Here is a 17,255-nt window from a genome sequence, read left to right as displayed (position 1 = left end):
TAGATGATTTAGACTTACAGTTGATGTGGCCAAGAGTTAGGACATCTGTGGCTGTGAGGATGGGCTGAATATATTTGCCTACGAGAACTGCTTTTTTTTTTTTTTTTTTTTTTTTTACAGACTGTATAGAGGTCCCCCACAATCACATGTTGCAGTCCAGTCCCTAGAACCTAAGATTATGAGGTCTTTAGAGACACAATTATGCTGAAATGAGGTCACTGGGAAAGGCAGGATCCTTATGAAGAGGACAACAGGGCACAAATACACAAAGGGAGGTCTACGTGAAGACACAAGGAGACAGCCGCCTACAAGCCAAAGAGAGTCCTTGGAGGAAGGCACCCAAGCCAGAAGGCACCCTCCATCTTGACTCCAAGCCTCCAGAACTATAGAAAACCAATTCCTGTTTCTTGTCACCCAGTCTGTGGCACTTTATCACAGCCCTAAGGAGTCAACAGAGTGCTCTAGTCTCCTTTCCATTGCTATGAGAAAACGTCCTGACACAAAGCAGCTGAGGAGACAAAGGGCTTATTTGGCTCACAATTTCAGTCACAACCCAATGCAGTGGAGTAGAGGTAGCACACCCTCCCATCACAACCACAGCCAGAGACAGGGAGAAATAAATACGCCCATGCTGCCTGCCTTCCCTCTCTACCCTCCTCCTGTCCTGTGTCATCCAGGAGCCCCTGAAATGGTACCCCCAATAGTGGGGTGTCTTCCTACCTCAGTTAACAATCGAGACCATCCCCCCACCAGACAAGTCTGATAAAGGCAATTATCCCATTGAGACTCTCTCCCCAGGCGATTCTAGTTCTTGGCAAGTGAGCATTTAAAACTAAAAACCATCACAAGAGGCGTTCTGTGAAGAGGAAGCGGCAGACACGGCTGGGCACCCTGAGCACCGGGCAAGTGTTCTGAAGACGTGGAGTTCACCGAGCAAGGGATGGAGAGGAAGCTGGGGAAGTGGGGAGGCCCTCGGTGGTGGAGGCCCTCCAGTGAAGAGCATTTGGGCTTAATTTTGTATTCACGGTATCCAGGGGCTGAAAGGCTGACGTCAAGACCTATGCGGCAATGCTGTGCAACAGGAAGCCCATTCTAGCGCAGGCGTGGTCGTAATTAAAAGGACTGTACGCTAAGGGAGGAGAGGAGGACCGTACTCCTAACACAGGTTATGTCTGTGAGATGTTAAGTGATACAGCCTTGTACTAAAGCAAGGGTTGCCTGGATGGAGGCAGAGTCCCACCGAGATGCAGAGAATGTAGAACTGACAGGCCTTGAGTGGAGACCAGGAAAAGCCTGGGGGAGGGGAAACAAGACACAAGTGGGCAGAACCAACACAGCTTCCGTTCTGCACTGATGGAGTCAGAGACGCCTCCCGCCAAAGGACAGGAATGTGCACCCACTACACACAGGCAGTCTAGACCGGCCCCCAAGAGGCAACTGAGCCCAACTGGCGTTAGATCCTGTGGTGGCTTGACTAAGAATGGCCTCCTTCGGCTTCTAAGTGTGACTACTTGATCCCCAGTAAAACCATGTGGGAAGGATTAGGAGGTGTGGCCTTGGAGGAGGCGTGTCGCTAGCAGTGGCTTTGAGTTTTGAAATATTTGCACCATCCCAGTCTCTCCCTCTCTCTCTCCCTCTCTCTGCCTTCTACTTGCGGGTCATGATGTTAACACTCAGCCATCCATGCCACCACTCCACCATGCCTTTGCTCTGCCATCATGTACTCGAACCCTCTGATAAGTTGCCTTGGCCATGGTGGCCTGCCGCAACAACAGAAAAGTAACCAAGACAGGTGTCCTAGAATGGGAAGATGGAGTCTTGAAATTGGGGTTCACAGAGTAAACTGAGCTTTTGTTGATAAATATGTATTTTTTAAAAAAGATAAGTATGGTGGTGTACACCTTTGATCCCATTAATTGAGGCAGAGGCAGATGGATCCATGTGAATTCAAGACCAACCTGCTCTATACTGAGTTCCAGGTCAGTCTCTCTCTATCTGTCTGTCTCTGTCTGTCTGTCTGTCTGTCTGTCTCTGTCTCTGTCTCTCTCTCTCTCACACACACACACACACACACCTTCCCCCTCTAGCATACCACAAGCAAAGGCACATGAGGCACTCTGACGGGCATGAGGGACCCCACAAGGAACCAAGACAAACAGGATCCGCTCTCAGGGAGGTGACATTCTTGTAGAAGTAGACCATAAGGACAAGTAAACAAACCAAACACAGACACAACCAACTACTAACCAAAAAAAATTTTTTAGTGGGGTTGTGGGGGAGGGTGGAGAATTCCATCTGGACTGAACATATGCAGACATTTTCTTATCATTATTCCCTAAACAATCCAGTATGACAACTCTTTACAGAATTTACATGGTATTAGGTATTATGTGTAATCTAGAGGTGACTAAAAGTATATTATATGAGAGGTTAGGTTAGATGCAAGCACTACGTCATTTTCTAAAACCTACTGGAGCATCGGAGGATTTGGGTTCCTGTAGACGGTTGTAGAATCAGTCCTCTGTAGACACCAGGGCACAGTTTTATACACACACACACACACACACACACACACACACACACACACACACACACACACACACACACACACCTTGTTGATTCTTGTCCTCTGACAAACACTAACACATTTGCAAACGGCAGAATCGCATACGGAAGGAACCACAAGCACAAAAGAGAAATCGGTGGATGACCAGACCATAGCAACCGGCACATGGAACTGCCCGCAGGGGTGAGGCTCTCTCCACCTCTTCAGCTGGACTGGCAGGGGTGAGGCTCTCTCCACCTCTTCAGCTGGACTGGCAGGGGCGAGGCACTCTCTACCACTTATCTCCACCATTCTGGGAACGCTGGCCTCTTTCTCTGACACAGCATGGAAAAGCATCGCCATCTTTGAGCTCCCGGCTCACAGCTGCCCCCAGATCATCAGTCTGAGAGCCTGGAGGAGCCCATGGTGAGAGTCGCAATGAAGAGCTGGACTGCGCACTGGGAAAACCTGCACGTCCCTCAAAACTGTAGTCCCCAGGCAGAGCCCAGGGGAGCCTACACGCAAGTCTGAGAGCCAGCAGGCTCAACACGCAAGGACTGATGTTGGGTTTAGGGGACGGAGCCAGAGAAAGACTGCTGTCTCAGCTCAAGCATGCAGGAGCGTGTCTTCCTTACTAAGCCTCTGTTCCACTCAGCCCCTTGACTGGGTTAGGTCCACTTGCATTATCGAGGGCACTCTGCTTTCCTTGGGCTGAGATTCAAATGTTTGCCTCATCCACAAATACCTCCCCAGTTAGTCAGCTTCCTACAGCTGTGACGGGATACCCGAGATAAATACCTTTTGCTTTTTTTTGTTGTTGTTCTTTGGTTATAGTTTTTTTTTTTTTTAATTGAGTTTGAAAAATATCAATAAAAATACTGACGTGTAGGAGGTGGTTTTACATTCCAAATCCCAGGACTTAATTCTGCCCCTGCCCTATTACTTAAATGGTAAAAGGCTAAGCAGCGCAGTGATCTGAACTTTCAAAACTTCAAACGTATGTCAGAAGACAATGCGCCGACGTTCGAAGAACATGTATCTGAAGGCCGGAACAGTCCACGACCAGAATAATGAAACACATAAAAGGACGGGCGATTCCTTAAGGCGTCCAACGTCTTATTCTTTAGTTCTGAAGTGGCATCCCTGTCTTTAAACTCCCCTGCCGTATGAACTACGCCGTAACAGGTAACCGCAAAGGCCAGAAGTGTCTGAAGAACGATATCCGCAGGCAGCGAGTTGTACTCCTTTTCCGTTAGTCGCATATGAGAATGATGCTGTGCGGCTGAAAAGGCAGCGTGGGCGAGGGCCAAGAGGCCGATGCCTACCAGGCCCTTCCACAGCCACGGCACCATGGTTCAGAAGGAGGGGCAGCCCCGGCGCTATCCTTCCACGCGGGAATAAATATCTTACAAGCAGGAACGATCCGTCCCCGTGCACAGTTTCCAAGTTTCCACGCTCATTTGGTCCTGTTGCGTCAAGCCTGGAGCAGCATCATGAGAAGAGCCCTTAGCAGAAGAGGTGTGTTCAGCTCACAGCCACTGGGGAGCAAAGAGAGAGAGAGGATCAAGGACACACCCCCGGTGACTATCCGTCCCCACGAGGCCCACCTCTTTCCTCTTTCCGGTGACTACAGACAGTGTCTCACTCACATGTAGCCCAGGTTGACCTCACACGTGTGGCAACCCTCCTGTCTCGGCTTCCTGGGTATTAAGATTACAAATGCTTCACCACCACATCCCGCTGGTCCTACCTCTGAAGGGTTCTTCCACTTCTCAATGGCGCCACAGGCTGCAACCAAGCCTTTAGTACATGAGTCTGACAGGAACACTGCACACCCAAACTGTAGCACAGGAAGAGCCAGAACCGATATCGGGATCTCCTGCGGCTCAATTGAGTTGGCCAACTTGATGGTGTAACCGGGTCACATAGAGCGGGGATGGCCCCTTGGGGACAAGCTTGGAAACGACCCTAGGCTAACCTCAGGGACAAAGGTAACGTGCATGCCTTTTTCCCTCCTGTGGTTGCTGGAGACAGAGTTTCTCTGTGTAGCCCTGGCTGTCCTGGAACTCGCTCTATAGACCAGACAGGTTGGCCTTGAACTCAGAGATCTGCCTGCCTCCTGAGGGCCGGGATCAAAGGTGCGCACCCTCACCACGAGGCTTGTTCTTAAGCCAGATTCAGTAGCATAGATTGTAGTCTCAGCACTCTATGGCAAGATGGAAGCCTGTAAGCTTGAGGGCCAGCTAGCCTAGAATACACAGGATGAAAGATGTGAGACCCCCACTTCCCCACCTCAACAAAGAGGAAGGAGAATCAACTCCCAAAAGTTGTCCTCTGACCTCCATATGTGTGCTATAACACAAGTAAACAGCACACACACATACACATCACATGCACGCCGTAATACCAAAAAACAATTTTTTAAAAATGCCACCTCTATTTCTAGTGGATGGTAGCTGTCCCAGATGGTGACTCAGGGTCCAGGCTCCAACTGCGGCTCTCCCACAGACCCTAGTCATCACCTCCATCTTGCCAGAAGAAAGAGAAAGAGAATCCTTAGAGGGGGGGTGGCACATTTCATTTTAGGTTACACACCATTGATGAGAACCAGTCCCACAGTCCACTGCAAGGGAGGTTGGAGTCCGTACTGGTCTCGCACTGCACTGTAACTCTCAATTCTGTGTCAAGCTTTTTTTTGTTTTGTTTTCTTTAGATTTCTTTATTTTGCCCATATATATGTACATGAACTCTTGTACATGCCTGGCGTCCATGGAAAGCAGAAGACGGTGTCAGATCGCCTGGAGCTGGAGAGACAGATGGTCTTGAGCTACCATGTGGGTGCTGGGAATCGAACCTGGGTCCTTTGAAAGAGCAACGAGTGCTCTTAACTGCACAGCCAACTCTGCAGCCCCCATATCTAGGCTTTTTCATTTTGACGCCATGGACACGTTAGACTGCATAGTTCCTCCTTATTTTTTACTTTATTTTACAGAGAGGAGGGTGTACAGTGCATGGCAGGATGTTTAGTAACAAACACCTCTGGCTTCTACACATCTGATACCGGGAGCACTCCAGCCCCAGTCATAACAGTAAAAAAATGTCTTGCCAGCCGGGCAAGATGACACACACCTTTCATCTCAGCACTTGGGAGACAGAAGCAGGAGAATCTCTGTGAGTTCGTGGCCAGCCTGGTCTACAGAGTGAGATCCAGGACAGCCAGGGCTACGTAGAGAGACTCTATTTCAAAAAAAAAAAAAAAAAAAAAAAGTCTCTCCACACAGATATCATGGCAACACACATAAATAAATAAGTGTAACAAAATGTTTTAATGTCTCCTAGCGTTAGAAACTGTAACTGGAGTTACAGGAGGCTGTGAGCCACATGTGGGTTCTGGGAATAGAACTGAGACCTCTGCACATGCACCAAGTGCTCTAACAACTGAGCCGTCTCCCCAGTCCCACAACTGATGCTCACAGCCCATGTTCACTGTTCTCCAAAGACAGGGCAAAACCTCCAGCTCTGTGACTTTCTCGCTTGCTACGTGATTTGGAGGAAAGTTTGGAAACCTTGGGCACGAACTCACCCCCCTCCCCACTAGGAACAATTGTTCCAGATAAGGGAGAAACGGTCAGGCTATCTGTCAGCTGGATATCCAATGCACTGAAGTAGCGTGTTCAGTCTCTTTATCGCCTACAAAGCTCGGGGGATTGCCGGTAGTTTTGGATCACAAAATTCCTGACAGAATGGCGGAGGTGCTAGAGAGAAGGGCGTGATGTGTCCTTGAGCTCTGGGCTGAGCCATTCCCAGAACAGGAGGATGATCTCCGGAGAGACCGCACTGCCTGGCAAAGCCAGGGCAACTCCCAAAGAAACACCGCCTCCCTTGCAATGCAGTACGACTGTGTGACAACCAGGGAAGTGACCCGCAGCGCTGTACGCCACTCCTCGCTAAGGTTCCTAAGATTTCTCTTCTCCGAGACTGGAACTAAGTCTTTTTTTGTTTGCTTATTTTGTTTTACCATGCTGTAAAGAACAAACTTTCTGAGCTAATTGTTACAGATTCCCTGCAATTTCTGCACAGAAACTAGATTATTATTATTATTTTTTTTTATAATTTGCCTGATGCAAGATAATATTTGTCGGCACCTGGGCAATTCTTGTTCTTTTCAAGGGTGATGAAATAGATTCTCAGGAGGATATTATTTCCAGGAAATGGACTAACTGGTGAGGATTGCTTTGAGCCCGATGAAAACAGGAAGTAGGAACATCCAGCCAAGCCTTGGGGTACCAATAATTTGCTCTCTCTCCTAGACACCTAGCGGCACTGTGTTGCTCTCCTGAACAGCTTTCCTGACTATGGCCAATGGGGGGTTCTCTCACACTCCGTGGAAAGCTTTGAGACAAGTGTCTGGGTTTGGCTTGTAGTCCCAATGAACTCCAGATTTGCCGACAGCTACCAATATGAAGTTTTAGTCTCTGTGCTCAGAAAAATACACAAGCAAGCTCTAGAAACTAAATAAAGGTGGTTATTGGAAAACAACTTGGTTGTGATGAAATTCAAGGTGTTACGTGTTATCGACAAAGATTCATTTGAAACACAATTGGAAAAAAAATTGTGGAAATAACTGCTGGAGTTTCTGTGAGATAAGGATTCACTGTTGATCCTGGAGTGTCCCTGCTGAGTGGAGCAATCTGGATCTGAATAAGTGACTTTTTAAAAGATTTTTGTTTTTCATGTGTACAGATGAGTTTGTGTATGTGTACAGATGGGTACAGATTTGTGTATGTGAGCGCAATGCCCACTGAGGCCAGAAGAGGGCATCCAATCCCTGGGAACTGGAGTTGCAGCTGTCTGTAAGTCACCATGTGGGTGCTGGAAACCAAATGGGGGGGTCGGGGGGGGGGGGTTGGGGTGAACTTTGCAAGAGCAACAAATTCTAGCTGCTGAGCCTTCGCTCCAGCCCCACAACTGATGTACACCACTCGTGTACAAATCTCTACAAACAGGCCTGAAAATACCTGCCTTTATGGCTTTGTTTTTTTGGTTTCTGAAGACAGGGTTTCTCTGTGTAGCCCTGTAGACCTGACTCTGTAGACCAGGTTGGCCTCGAACTCACAGATATCCGCCTGCCTCTGCCTCTTGAGCACTGGGATTAAAGGCATGTGCCACCACCGCCTGGCCTCTCTGTACCTTTTTATGAGACTGAAACAATACAAAAAGGGAAGTCATTTATATTACAAAGTATGATCCTGCGTACTAATTAATTTGATTGGCCTTTTGCTGTGTCATGCCGTATTTTTCACAATTAAAAAATTTTTTTGCCTTGCATGACTAGATGATATTTTTATGTAGCCGTTTGTCAGTTAACTTCAGTTAGTTATGCCTTATGGCTGTTGAGAATTAGTTGTAAGGTTTTTTGTTTGGCTAGTTTGGTTTGATGGTTGTTATTCTTGTTGCTTAGAGACAGGGTCTCACTATGTAGCCCTGCCTGTCCTGGACCTCACTCTGTAGACCAGGCTGGCCTCAAACGCACCCACCTGTCTCTGCCTCCCAAGTGCTGGGATGAAAGGTGTATGCCACTATGCCTGGCAAGTTCTGTTGTTTTAATCTACCAAAACTGTGGTACTTTGTTACAGCTGTGACCCAAAACTAACCCAACAAACCAATAGAGACACAGTTACAGATACTCAACAGAAGAGGAAACAGGCAGGAGTAGGAAGAGGCAGTCAACATCCCAGGCTGACCGAGTCTGCTCTGGCACGCTAACAAGCCCGCAGGGTGGGTGGCAGAACAGGAAATTATCCCCTCAGTTCTGAAGGCTAAAAAGCTAAAGGTGCAGTTCTAGGAAGGACTCTTCCCAGCCTCTAGCAGCTTCCTCCTCGCTGTGTCCGCAAGGGCCTTTCCTTGGAGATGTGAGGGGACGCAGCAAGCTCCATGTTCCCAAGAGCTCAAACCTCTGGACTTCATCTAAAGCTAATTACTTTCCAAAAGTCAGTCCCTAAAGAGCATCCCACTGGGGGCTACAGCTGCAGCAATGACGGCTGGGAGGAGGCAGTCCAGTCCACAGCCTTCCACTCCAGGTCCACAGTTGATTTTCCTTCTTTCTTCCCTTTTTTAAAATGAGCACACAGGGGCTGGAGAGAAGGCTCAGCAGTTAAGAGCACTGGCTACTCTTCCAGAGGACCCAGGTCTGATCCCCAGCACCCACATGGCGGCTCAAAACAGTCTGTAACTCCAGTTCTGGGGATCCTATGCCGCTGGCCTGCAAGGCATGCCCTCATGTGCACACACACCTACATATAATTTAAATTAAAAATTAAATCTTTTCTTTAAAAAAAAAAAAAAGAATAGTCAGAGCAGTGATCTTCACAACAGCAAAAACCCACAAACTGAGCAGCATCAGCAAGCGAGCGGAAAAATAAGCCAAGGGATAGGCATGCAATCGGCCATGACACCAAGGGAATGATCACGGCGACACACCGCAACACACGGTTCTACTGATACATTAGTACGGGGGAAAAAAGTTGCTCCACAAAAAATTCATACAGCAAGATGAATTTTTATAAAGTTAAAAATAACCCAAAGCAAGAATAGACACCCTTTAGAAACATACATAGAATACCACAGCCTAAAGGATGTAGAAGCCACTATGCCGGGCCCAGAGGCCCCCAATCCCAGAGGTTCAAGGCCTACCTAAGCCACAGAGGAGGTCAAGGCCAATCTCAGCAATTTGGCAAAAAACACTACTTCAAAATAAAGGTGTAAATAGGAGCCTGGGCATATAACTCAGGGACAGAGAGCCTACCCAGAAAGCATTGGTCCCTAGGTTCAACCCAGCACCATAAACAACCAACCAAAATAGAAATGTTAGAAAGGATGGAGGTAGGATAAAGCAAGATCAGACTAGTCTCTTGAGCTGTGAATGTTTGAAATTTTCCACTTGAGTAAATTCAAAATAATATAAAAGGGGAAACAAAGATTAATAAACACCAGATTCAGGGTGTGGCTTGGAGCGCGAATTCTACTTGGACCAGCAAAAGTCTGAGGTATCCTCAGGCTTCTAGATTGCTGATTAATTAGGATGTTGCACAAGTAGTTGGCTCGGATGACCCAAACTTCAGCTAACCAACAGGGGTTTCTTTACATCTGTCCCTGGTATATGCCTTTGTTTAGGGACTGTGGTGGTTAGTATCGACTGTGAACTTGCCAGACCGAAACTCACCTGGGAGACAAAGCTCTGGGCGTGTCTCTGAGAAAGTTTTCTAGATTGGGTTAGCCGAGGTTGGAAGATCCATCCCAAATGTGAATGGAACCATTCTACGGGCCGAAGGCCTAGCCTGAATAAAAAGAAAATCTGCTGGGCAGTGATGGTGCACATCTTCAATCCCAGTATTCAGAAGGCAGAGGCAGGTGGATCTCTGAATTCAAGGACAGCCTGGTCTACAGAGCAAGTTCCAGGACAGCCAGGGCTACACAGAGAAACCCTGTCTCTCTCTTATGCAGCTCTGGCTGGCCTGGAACTCAGAGAGTCCACCTGCCTCTGCCTCCCGAGTGCTGGGATTAAAGGGATGTACTGTCACACCCAGCCAAAAATCTAAGGGGGAAAAAAAACAAAAACAAAAAAATCAAGTGAAATGCCAGTGACTACTATCTGCTTCCTGATGACAGATGTGATATGACTTCATGTGGCTATGACTCTGCCACCATGACAGACTACACCCTCAGACTGTGAGCCAAAATGATCTCTTCCTTCGTCAAACTGCCTGTGGCAGGCACTGTGTCACCGCCAGGAGAAAAACAACAAATAAGGGACCCTAAAGCAGTTTGCCTATGGAAAGAAGGTACCAGGTACCAGAAACGTGATAGAGAAATGGCTGGGCTACTGTAGACAGACACCCTGGAAAGGCAATAGCTGGATTACCATGGACACCCTAGAAAAGAGACAAGTCTTCCTCTAAAGAGAAAATGAACCTGTCAAAGAAAAAAAAAGGTTCAATACTTGTAATAGCAGCACAAGAAAACCTTATTCAAGATCATGTCCCCAAATCAGGAACCACGACAACAAACTTTCAGTGCAGAGAGAGATAGAGCTCAACCCCAGTACAGCGCAGATAGGGGAATTTAGAGCCACGGGCAAGGGCAGGAGTCAGTGGGTGGAAAATTACCAAGAGGAAATAGGAAAAGGAACAGGGAGTCTGGCTAAACTGACCTGACAGGATTCTTACTGAAGACAAGGCAGCATGAACAAGCGCCACCTGGGGCTTGGAGCAGATCAAAAAAGCCTGATCCTGGGAGCAATCAGATAATGAAGACAGAGGGTTCTGGACAAACGACCTTGGCGCGGAGTTCTTTGCTAAAACTGGATCTTACCAGGAAATACACAGATGGGCCTAGGAGAGAGTTCAAACTAAAGAGATTGGCTAAAATTTGACCATGCAGAAGGTCGTTGACAAGCAAGAGACAGAAGAAACCCTTTGTTGTTTGGGGGCGGAGGGACTGATGTCCACTAAAGGTCAGCACTAAAGTCGTCTCAGTCCAGAAATGATCACGAGACTGAGGAGAGAAAGGCTTGCCCTGGCTTTCTCCCACATCCCGGCTCCTCTAGTTCCAGTGTGGTCCCGGACCCGAGCTGACTGGCAGCCGCAGCCTAAGCATCTTCAACTCCTCCATGCAAACGCCCTCGGTTACTTATGCACTGTGACCACACCAGCCAGAAACAACGGAAGCCGGGAAGATCTGTGTGGACTCACAGTTCCAGAGTGCATCATGGGAGGGAAGGCGAGGCAGAACAGGTCAGTCCACGGTAGCAAGAGCCCATGGATGGCTAATCCTCCTTATCAACTTGATTGGATCCAGAATCTCCTAGGAAACACATCTCTGGGCAGCACCATCATATAGGCTGGAGTCCTGCACAGAATAAAAAGGAAGAAACAAAATAAAGTCCGCTGGGCATCAGCATTCTTCTTCTTTTCTCTCTCTCTCTCTCTCTCTCTCTCTCTCTCTCTCTCTCTCTCTCTCTCTCTCTCTCTCCTTCCTGAAAGCTGACACAATGTGACCAGCCACCTCACACTCCAATCACCATGCTTCTCGGCCTCAAACCCTCTCCCCTGAAGTTGCCTTTGTCATGAAATCTGTCACAGCAACAAGAAACTAACTCCCAGCTGTTGGAAGCATGGCAGACCTGAAAGCAGGGTGTCGTTCAACAACTTAGTGAGCTCTCCCGGTGTTTCTGGCCCGTACTATGCAAGCACTGGTGGACAATGGCCACCACTAACGACAGCTGTAGTACAACAGCATCTGGTGCAGGCAGAGGGACTTCAGTATACCCAAGGTGAACACCTGAGCCAGGCGGTGGATTAAAGGTGGCGGACGCCTTTAATCCCAGCACTCAGGAAGCAGAGCCAGGTGGATCTCTGTGAGTTCGAGGCCAGCCTGGTCTACAGAGCAAGATCCAGGGCAGGCGCCAAAACTACAGAGAATCCCTGTCTCGAAAAACAAAAATAAAAACAAAAAAACAAAACTCTGAGTTTCCCTGACCATGAGCTGAAAACCTCTAAAATTATGAATGTGCTGGATGTGTTGACTCACACCTATAATCCCAGCATTTGTGAGACTAAAGCAGAAGGATTGTAGGTTCGAGCCCAGGCTGAGCTACGTAGTGAGACATGGTCTGGAAGGAAGAAAAGATGTATTTTAAAATAAAAACGGGGCCTAGAGAGATGCTTAGCAGCTGAGTGCATACTGCTTTTGCAAAGGACACATTTAGTTCCCACGCCCACCGTGGTGACTCATAACCACCTTTAACTCCAGCTGCAGGAAACCTGATGCCCCTTTTGGCCTCCAAGGGCAACTGCATTTGGGTGCACATACCTATACACAGATACACACACACACACACACACACACACACACACACACACACACACACACACCTTTTTTAATAAGACAAAAGTAAATAAAGTCATGAGCCAAATAAGCCTTTTTTTTTTTTTTTTTTTTTTTTTTTTGGTAAGTTGGCTCTCTCAGATACTTGTGATAGTTAAGAAAAGCTGACTAACGCAGAGAAAAAGAAAAAAAAGAGAATAGGGTCAAATGGGCAGATCCTCCACCAAGGCAGTAGCAGTCTATCAGACAGGGATGTATTCTAAAAGGAGGACCAATGGTGTGAAGTACTAACAACACAGGCTTCCAGACAGACCGAAGTTCGACGATCGTGCTCTGCCCTTCACTGTCTGTATGACCTTGGGCAATCACTTAACCTGGCTAAGATCCCATTTTTCCACCTGGGACAAAGCTAACCTCACAGCTGCTGAAAGGATGAAGCGCCACAATATATGCAAACGTCACAACCCAAAACACAGCATGTGGAGAACCAGAGAACCGGCAGCAGATGGGAGCCGCCGGCCTTGGTGTCGCCGTGAGCAGACTTGGTTAGGTAGGTACAGGCACTGAAGGGGATGATCGAATGCACACTCACTCCTGGGTCTCTGGCCTGTCCCAGACATCGGGCAGAAACCCGAGTGCGCCACGTGAGCAGCAGTTCTGGGAGAGGACACACTTGTTTGGAAGAGGGTGAAGGGCCTGCTGTTGAAAGACAGTCCTCCAGGAACCTGGCACTCTCTCACATCTTGTGAATGGAAAGACTTTGCCTCTTTTTACCTGAGCCTCGTCTCAGTGTTGTACTTACAACAAGCAACCTTGAAGGATGATGTACTACCTCCCTCTAGGATGAAGAGCAGTCTTATTTACTGCTTCCTTTATAAGCGGTAGATGTCCCCTCCACCCCCCAATCTCCATGTTTCTCAGCTATGACACAAACCATCTGCATGTGAAGCATCCATCTGGGCCCATCACGCTGGCCCTGCAGGACTTGGAGGCAAGAAGAACTTACGCACACACGCTGACGCTCCTGCTACTTGCTCTGCCGGAGCAGTAAGGCCCTGGGTCTCTAATCTCAAAGTCTGTGTCTTCTGCCAGTAACCATGAACCAACGGCAAGTTGGGTTATTAGCCTCATAAACTAGAAAGACCCAGAGCCATCCGTGTGTGCCCGGTGTAAAAGCCACGAGTATAAAAAGCAAAGCCTACAGTGAGGATCCAGACGGTACCTGTGTGCCAACAAGAAAGAGGGCTGCAAAGGCCTGGGGAAGGAAACACACACAGACGCTGGGTTCCGTCTCCAGCACTTCAAGAGGAAATCCACAGGGCAGTTCCTCTTCAGTCTTCCTCTACAGCCCAGGTTGTCCTGGAGTTCATTCACTAGGTAGCCTCAAACTTGCTATCCTCCTGCCTCAATCTCCCGAGTGCTGGCATTACAGGGGGACACTGGCATGCCAGACTAGAAGGTGGTTTCTACCACAACTGAGTAGGCAACAGGATCAGATGCTGCGTCTTAGTAAGATGAAGACGAAAAGTAGCCACTGAATTTAGCAACTAGGTCACTGGCAAGACACATCTCAATGATGTGGTGTGGCCAGGAGCCAGACTGTAGTGGAAGAAGAATGAATGGAGGTGAAGACATTGTAACAGTAAGTGCGAAGCATTTCTTAAAAGCTTGGCTGAAATGGAAGGAGGGATGTGGGGCACCGAACTCAACTTGTCTCTTAATAAATGGGAGATCTGAACGGTCATTTCTGAGAACAAGCCCAGAAAGAGAAAAACTGGGAGAGAAAACAAACAAACAAACAAAAGGATGGATTCAGAGAAAGAATGACCTCAGATCCTAGGTGAGACCGCATCTGCCCCAATCACACATCCTCAAGCAGGTCAACCTGCTGGTCCAGACTGTAGGATCTGTCTCCTGGTAGGTGGTATGTGCTCCCTCCCCAAAGGGGCCCCATCAGCAGGGGTCCTGTAACTAGAGTTTTCCTGCCTTGCCCACAGTCAGGACAAATCTTTGTCACCCACCAGTCCCACAGCCGCTCAGACCCAACCAAGTAAACACAGAGACTTATATTGGTTACAAACTGTATGGCTGTGGCAGGCTTCTTGCTAACTGTTCTTATAACTTAAATTAATCCATTTCCATAAATCTATACCTTGCCACGTGGCTCGTGGCTTACCGGTATCTTCACATGGTGCTTGTCATGGCAGTGGCTGGCAGTGACTCCCTCTGCCTTCCTGTTCTTTCTTTTCTCCTATACTCCCTACCTGGCCACTGGCCAATCAGTGTTTTATTTATTGACCAATCAGAGCAACACATTTGCCATACAGAACATCCCACAGCAGGGTCCTTCACAGCTACTATCCTGGGTGGTCATGCAGGCCAGAGACGAGACACAGGGGTGTTTCCCAAACAGGATTCTCAAGACACCAATAGGTGTGTTCTGCACACAAAAGCACAAGTAGTTTTGAATGCCTTGAGAAGCCGTGGAGCCAGAGTAGTGTTCTCAAAGAACATCTGAGAGTGGGCAAAAGGAATCTGGGGAGACCCAAGGCCTCCTCCTTGGCAGAGAAGACAGACACCTCTGAGAAGAAGGAAGAGAACTCTCACTTCCACCACACCTCTGCTTGAGTTCATCTACCAAGGAGAGTCTGCTTGGCCAAACCTGCCAGGCTCCTGAACCCTCTTCCAGGCCCATCCATGCACACCCTTGGAGCATCCAGCTTCAGCAAAGCGTTTTCTCAAGTCAGTTTAGGAAGAACTCCGGATGGCTGGCTGGTCACCTGCCATGTTTGATGAGGTTTTTCATTCTCTACCAGCCTACAGGGGATGTTGACTCACTCTGTCTTCAGCAATTCTGTGAGGCTAGTTTAGCCAGAATCCCCTAATCCGGGGTGATTCCACTGGGTCATTTTCCATCCATCAACACCCACCGGCTATTTCGCTATAAACTCAGAACCAAGCTAGGTCTCTCTCCCCTTGAGCCAAACCCAGAGGATGGTCCCAAATAACAAGTGTCGTTACATAATTTTTCCCAAAAAAGTTTCCACTGGACTGAGAAACAGCTCAGTCAGTAAAGTGGTTACAAGCAGGACCTGAGTTTGATATCCATAACCTATTTTTTAAAAGAATAAATTTTTTAATTGGTTTAAATTTTAAACTTAAATTTATACGGGCGGTTAATGGCTCACACCTTTAATCCCAGCGTTTGGGGTTGAGGGGATGGTGTCAGAGGCAGGCAGACCTCTGAGTTCAAGCCTGGTGTGCAGAGTGAGTTCCAGGACAGCTAGAGCTACACAGAGAAACCCTGTCTCAAAAAAAATCCAAAAATTAATTATTAATTAAATTTAGATTTAGATTTAAAAATAAAAATGCCCCATACCTTTATAATTTTTATTTTATGTGCACTGGTGTTTTGCCTGCACGTATTCCAGATCTTGGAATTACAGACAGCTGTGAGCTGACCACATGGGTGCTGGGAACCGAACCTGTGTCCTCTATGAGACCCGTCAGTGCTCTTAACCACTGAGCCATCTCTCCAGCTCCAGCCCCACACCTTTAACCGAAGCACTCGGAAGGCAGTCAAGTGGATCTATGTCAAGGCCAGCCTGGTCTACACAAAAAGGTCAAGGTTAGCCAGAGATACATCATGTAACCTGTCTTATAAACAAAAAAACAAAACAAAACAAAAACCTCGAGTGTGGTAGCATCCACCTAACAATCCTGGGCTAAGAATGTGGAAGATAGGTGGGTTCCTGCCAGGCAAAGGAGCCTCCTTAGGGCGTTCAGACCAGTGTGAAACCTTGTCAAACAAAAAACCAGGAGGGAGGTGGGGGGAGAGGGAGAGAGACATAAACAGAAACGGAGACAGAGAGGCAGAGAAGAGAGCGCAGCCGAAGGCTTTCCTTGTTATGGCTCAGCAGGTGGTAGACTCCAGCCCTCTTGCCAAAGCGCTAACAAAACTGCTGACCCTTCTACACCTAAGAACAGGGCAGCCACCGGCCTGCTAAAGTGCCTTATTCAAGCACCATGGGTTGGCGGTTGGCAGAAAAAACCCGGGCAACAGGAACGTACAACTAGAAGCCACATTTCCGCTTTGTAGGAGCAGGACGACCTAAAGGTCTCCTCGCAGCAGAGGGAGAACAAGAATGCAGAGTTTACAAAAAAAAAAAAAAAAAAAAACAGTTCAGAGTATCCGGGTCTGAGTCCGTGCACCAGCCATCATCAACGACCCGCATCCTGAAAGCCACCGGGGCTCCAAGGAGTGAGCATCGGAACCACCCAAGATGCCAGCTAAATGCACATTTCCAGAGGCCCAGAGAAGAGACTCGTTCAGCGGGCATGGAGCCAAGGCCTGCGATGCTGCGCTTCCAACCAGCACCTTGGACAATCCGCAGTACTGGTTCTCTGCGGAGCCCACTCGGAGAAAAACCAGACTCGGGGGCGGACAGGGTCTCCAAGTTCCAAAGTTTCCCCCTCTCGCTCGGCGCACCGACCTCCTCCTCCTCCTCCTCCTCCTCCTCCCACCGCCACACCACCCCCGGGCCTCACCCACGCGCGCGGTCATGGAAGCGTCGGGGAACTCAGGGCTGGGCTCAACGGCCTTTGCCAGGGCGCCGCGGGCCCCAAAAAGCGCAGCACGGTGGCCGGCAGGGGGCGCTGCACCGGGGACAATGCAGGGCGGGGGCGCCGGGCACCCCCAGCCCAGAGCCGCGCGGCGGGAAGGAGCGGGCGCCGGGGAGGGCGGGAGACACGCGGCGGCGGCGGCGGCGGCGGCGGCGCGAGGGCGGGCAGCCGGCGGGGCGGGGCGGGGCCGACGGGCTGGCGG

General features: G+C 48.7%; 1 protein-coding gene across 6 annotated transcripts; it reads right to left on the bottom strand.

The window, feature by feature from the left end:
* Positions 1 to 2,240: 2,240 nt before the first annotated feature.
* Positions 2,241 to 17,186, bottom strand: LOC114688985 (membrane magnesium transporter 1-like). 6 transcript variants are annotated; one of them, XM_028863439.2, is made up of 5 exons: positions 16,979 to 17,186; positions 11,296 to 11,452; positions 4,980 to 5,073; positions 4,692 to 4,793; positions 2,241 to 4,083 (listed from the first exon to the last, which is right to left on the bottom strand). In XM_028863439.2, exon 5 carries the CDS (start codon positions 3,895 to 3,897, stop codon positions 3,529 to 3,531), a length of 369 nt encoding a protein of 122 aa, XP_028719272.1. In that variant the 5' UTR covers positions 3,898 to 4,083; positions 4,692 to 4,793; positions 4,980 to 5,073; positions 11,296 to 11,452; positions 16,979 to 17,186; the 3' UTR covers positions 2,241 to 3,528. The 6 variants fall into 6 exon arrangements, with proteins under 6 accessions (XP_028719272.1, XP_028719273.1, XP_028719270.1 ...); XM_028863440.2 differs by lacking the exons at positions 4,692 to 4,793; positions 4,980 to 5,073 and adding an exon at positions 9,768 to 9,882; XM_028863437.2 differs by lacking the exon at positions 4,692 to 4,793.
* Positions 17,187 to 17,255: the final 69 nt, after the last annotated feature.

This window comes from Peromyscus leucopus, chromosome 8b (genome assembly GCF_004664715.2).
Source record: "Peromyscus leucopus breed LL Stock chromosome 8b, UCI_PerLeu_2.1, whole genome shotgun sequence".
Classification (NCBI taxonomy): domain Eukaryota; kingdom Metazoa; phylum Chordata; class Mammalia; order Rodentia; family Cricetidae; genus Peromyscus; species Peromyscus leucopus.
This window is presented reverse-complemented; position numbering and strand designations above follow the sequence as displayed.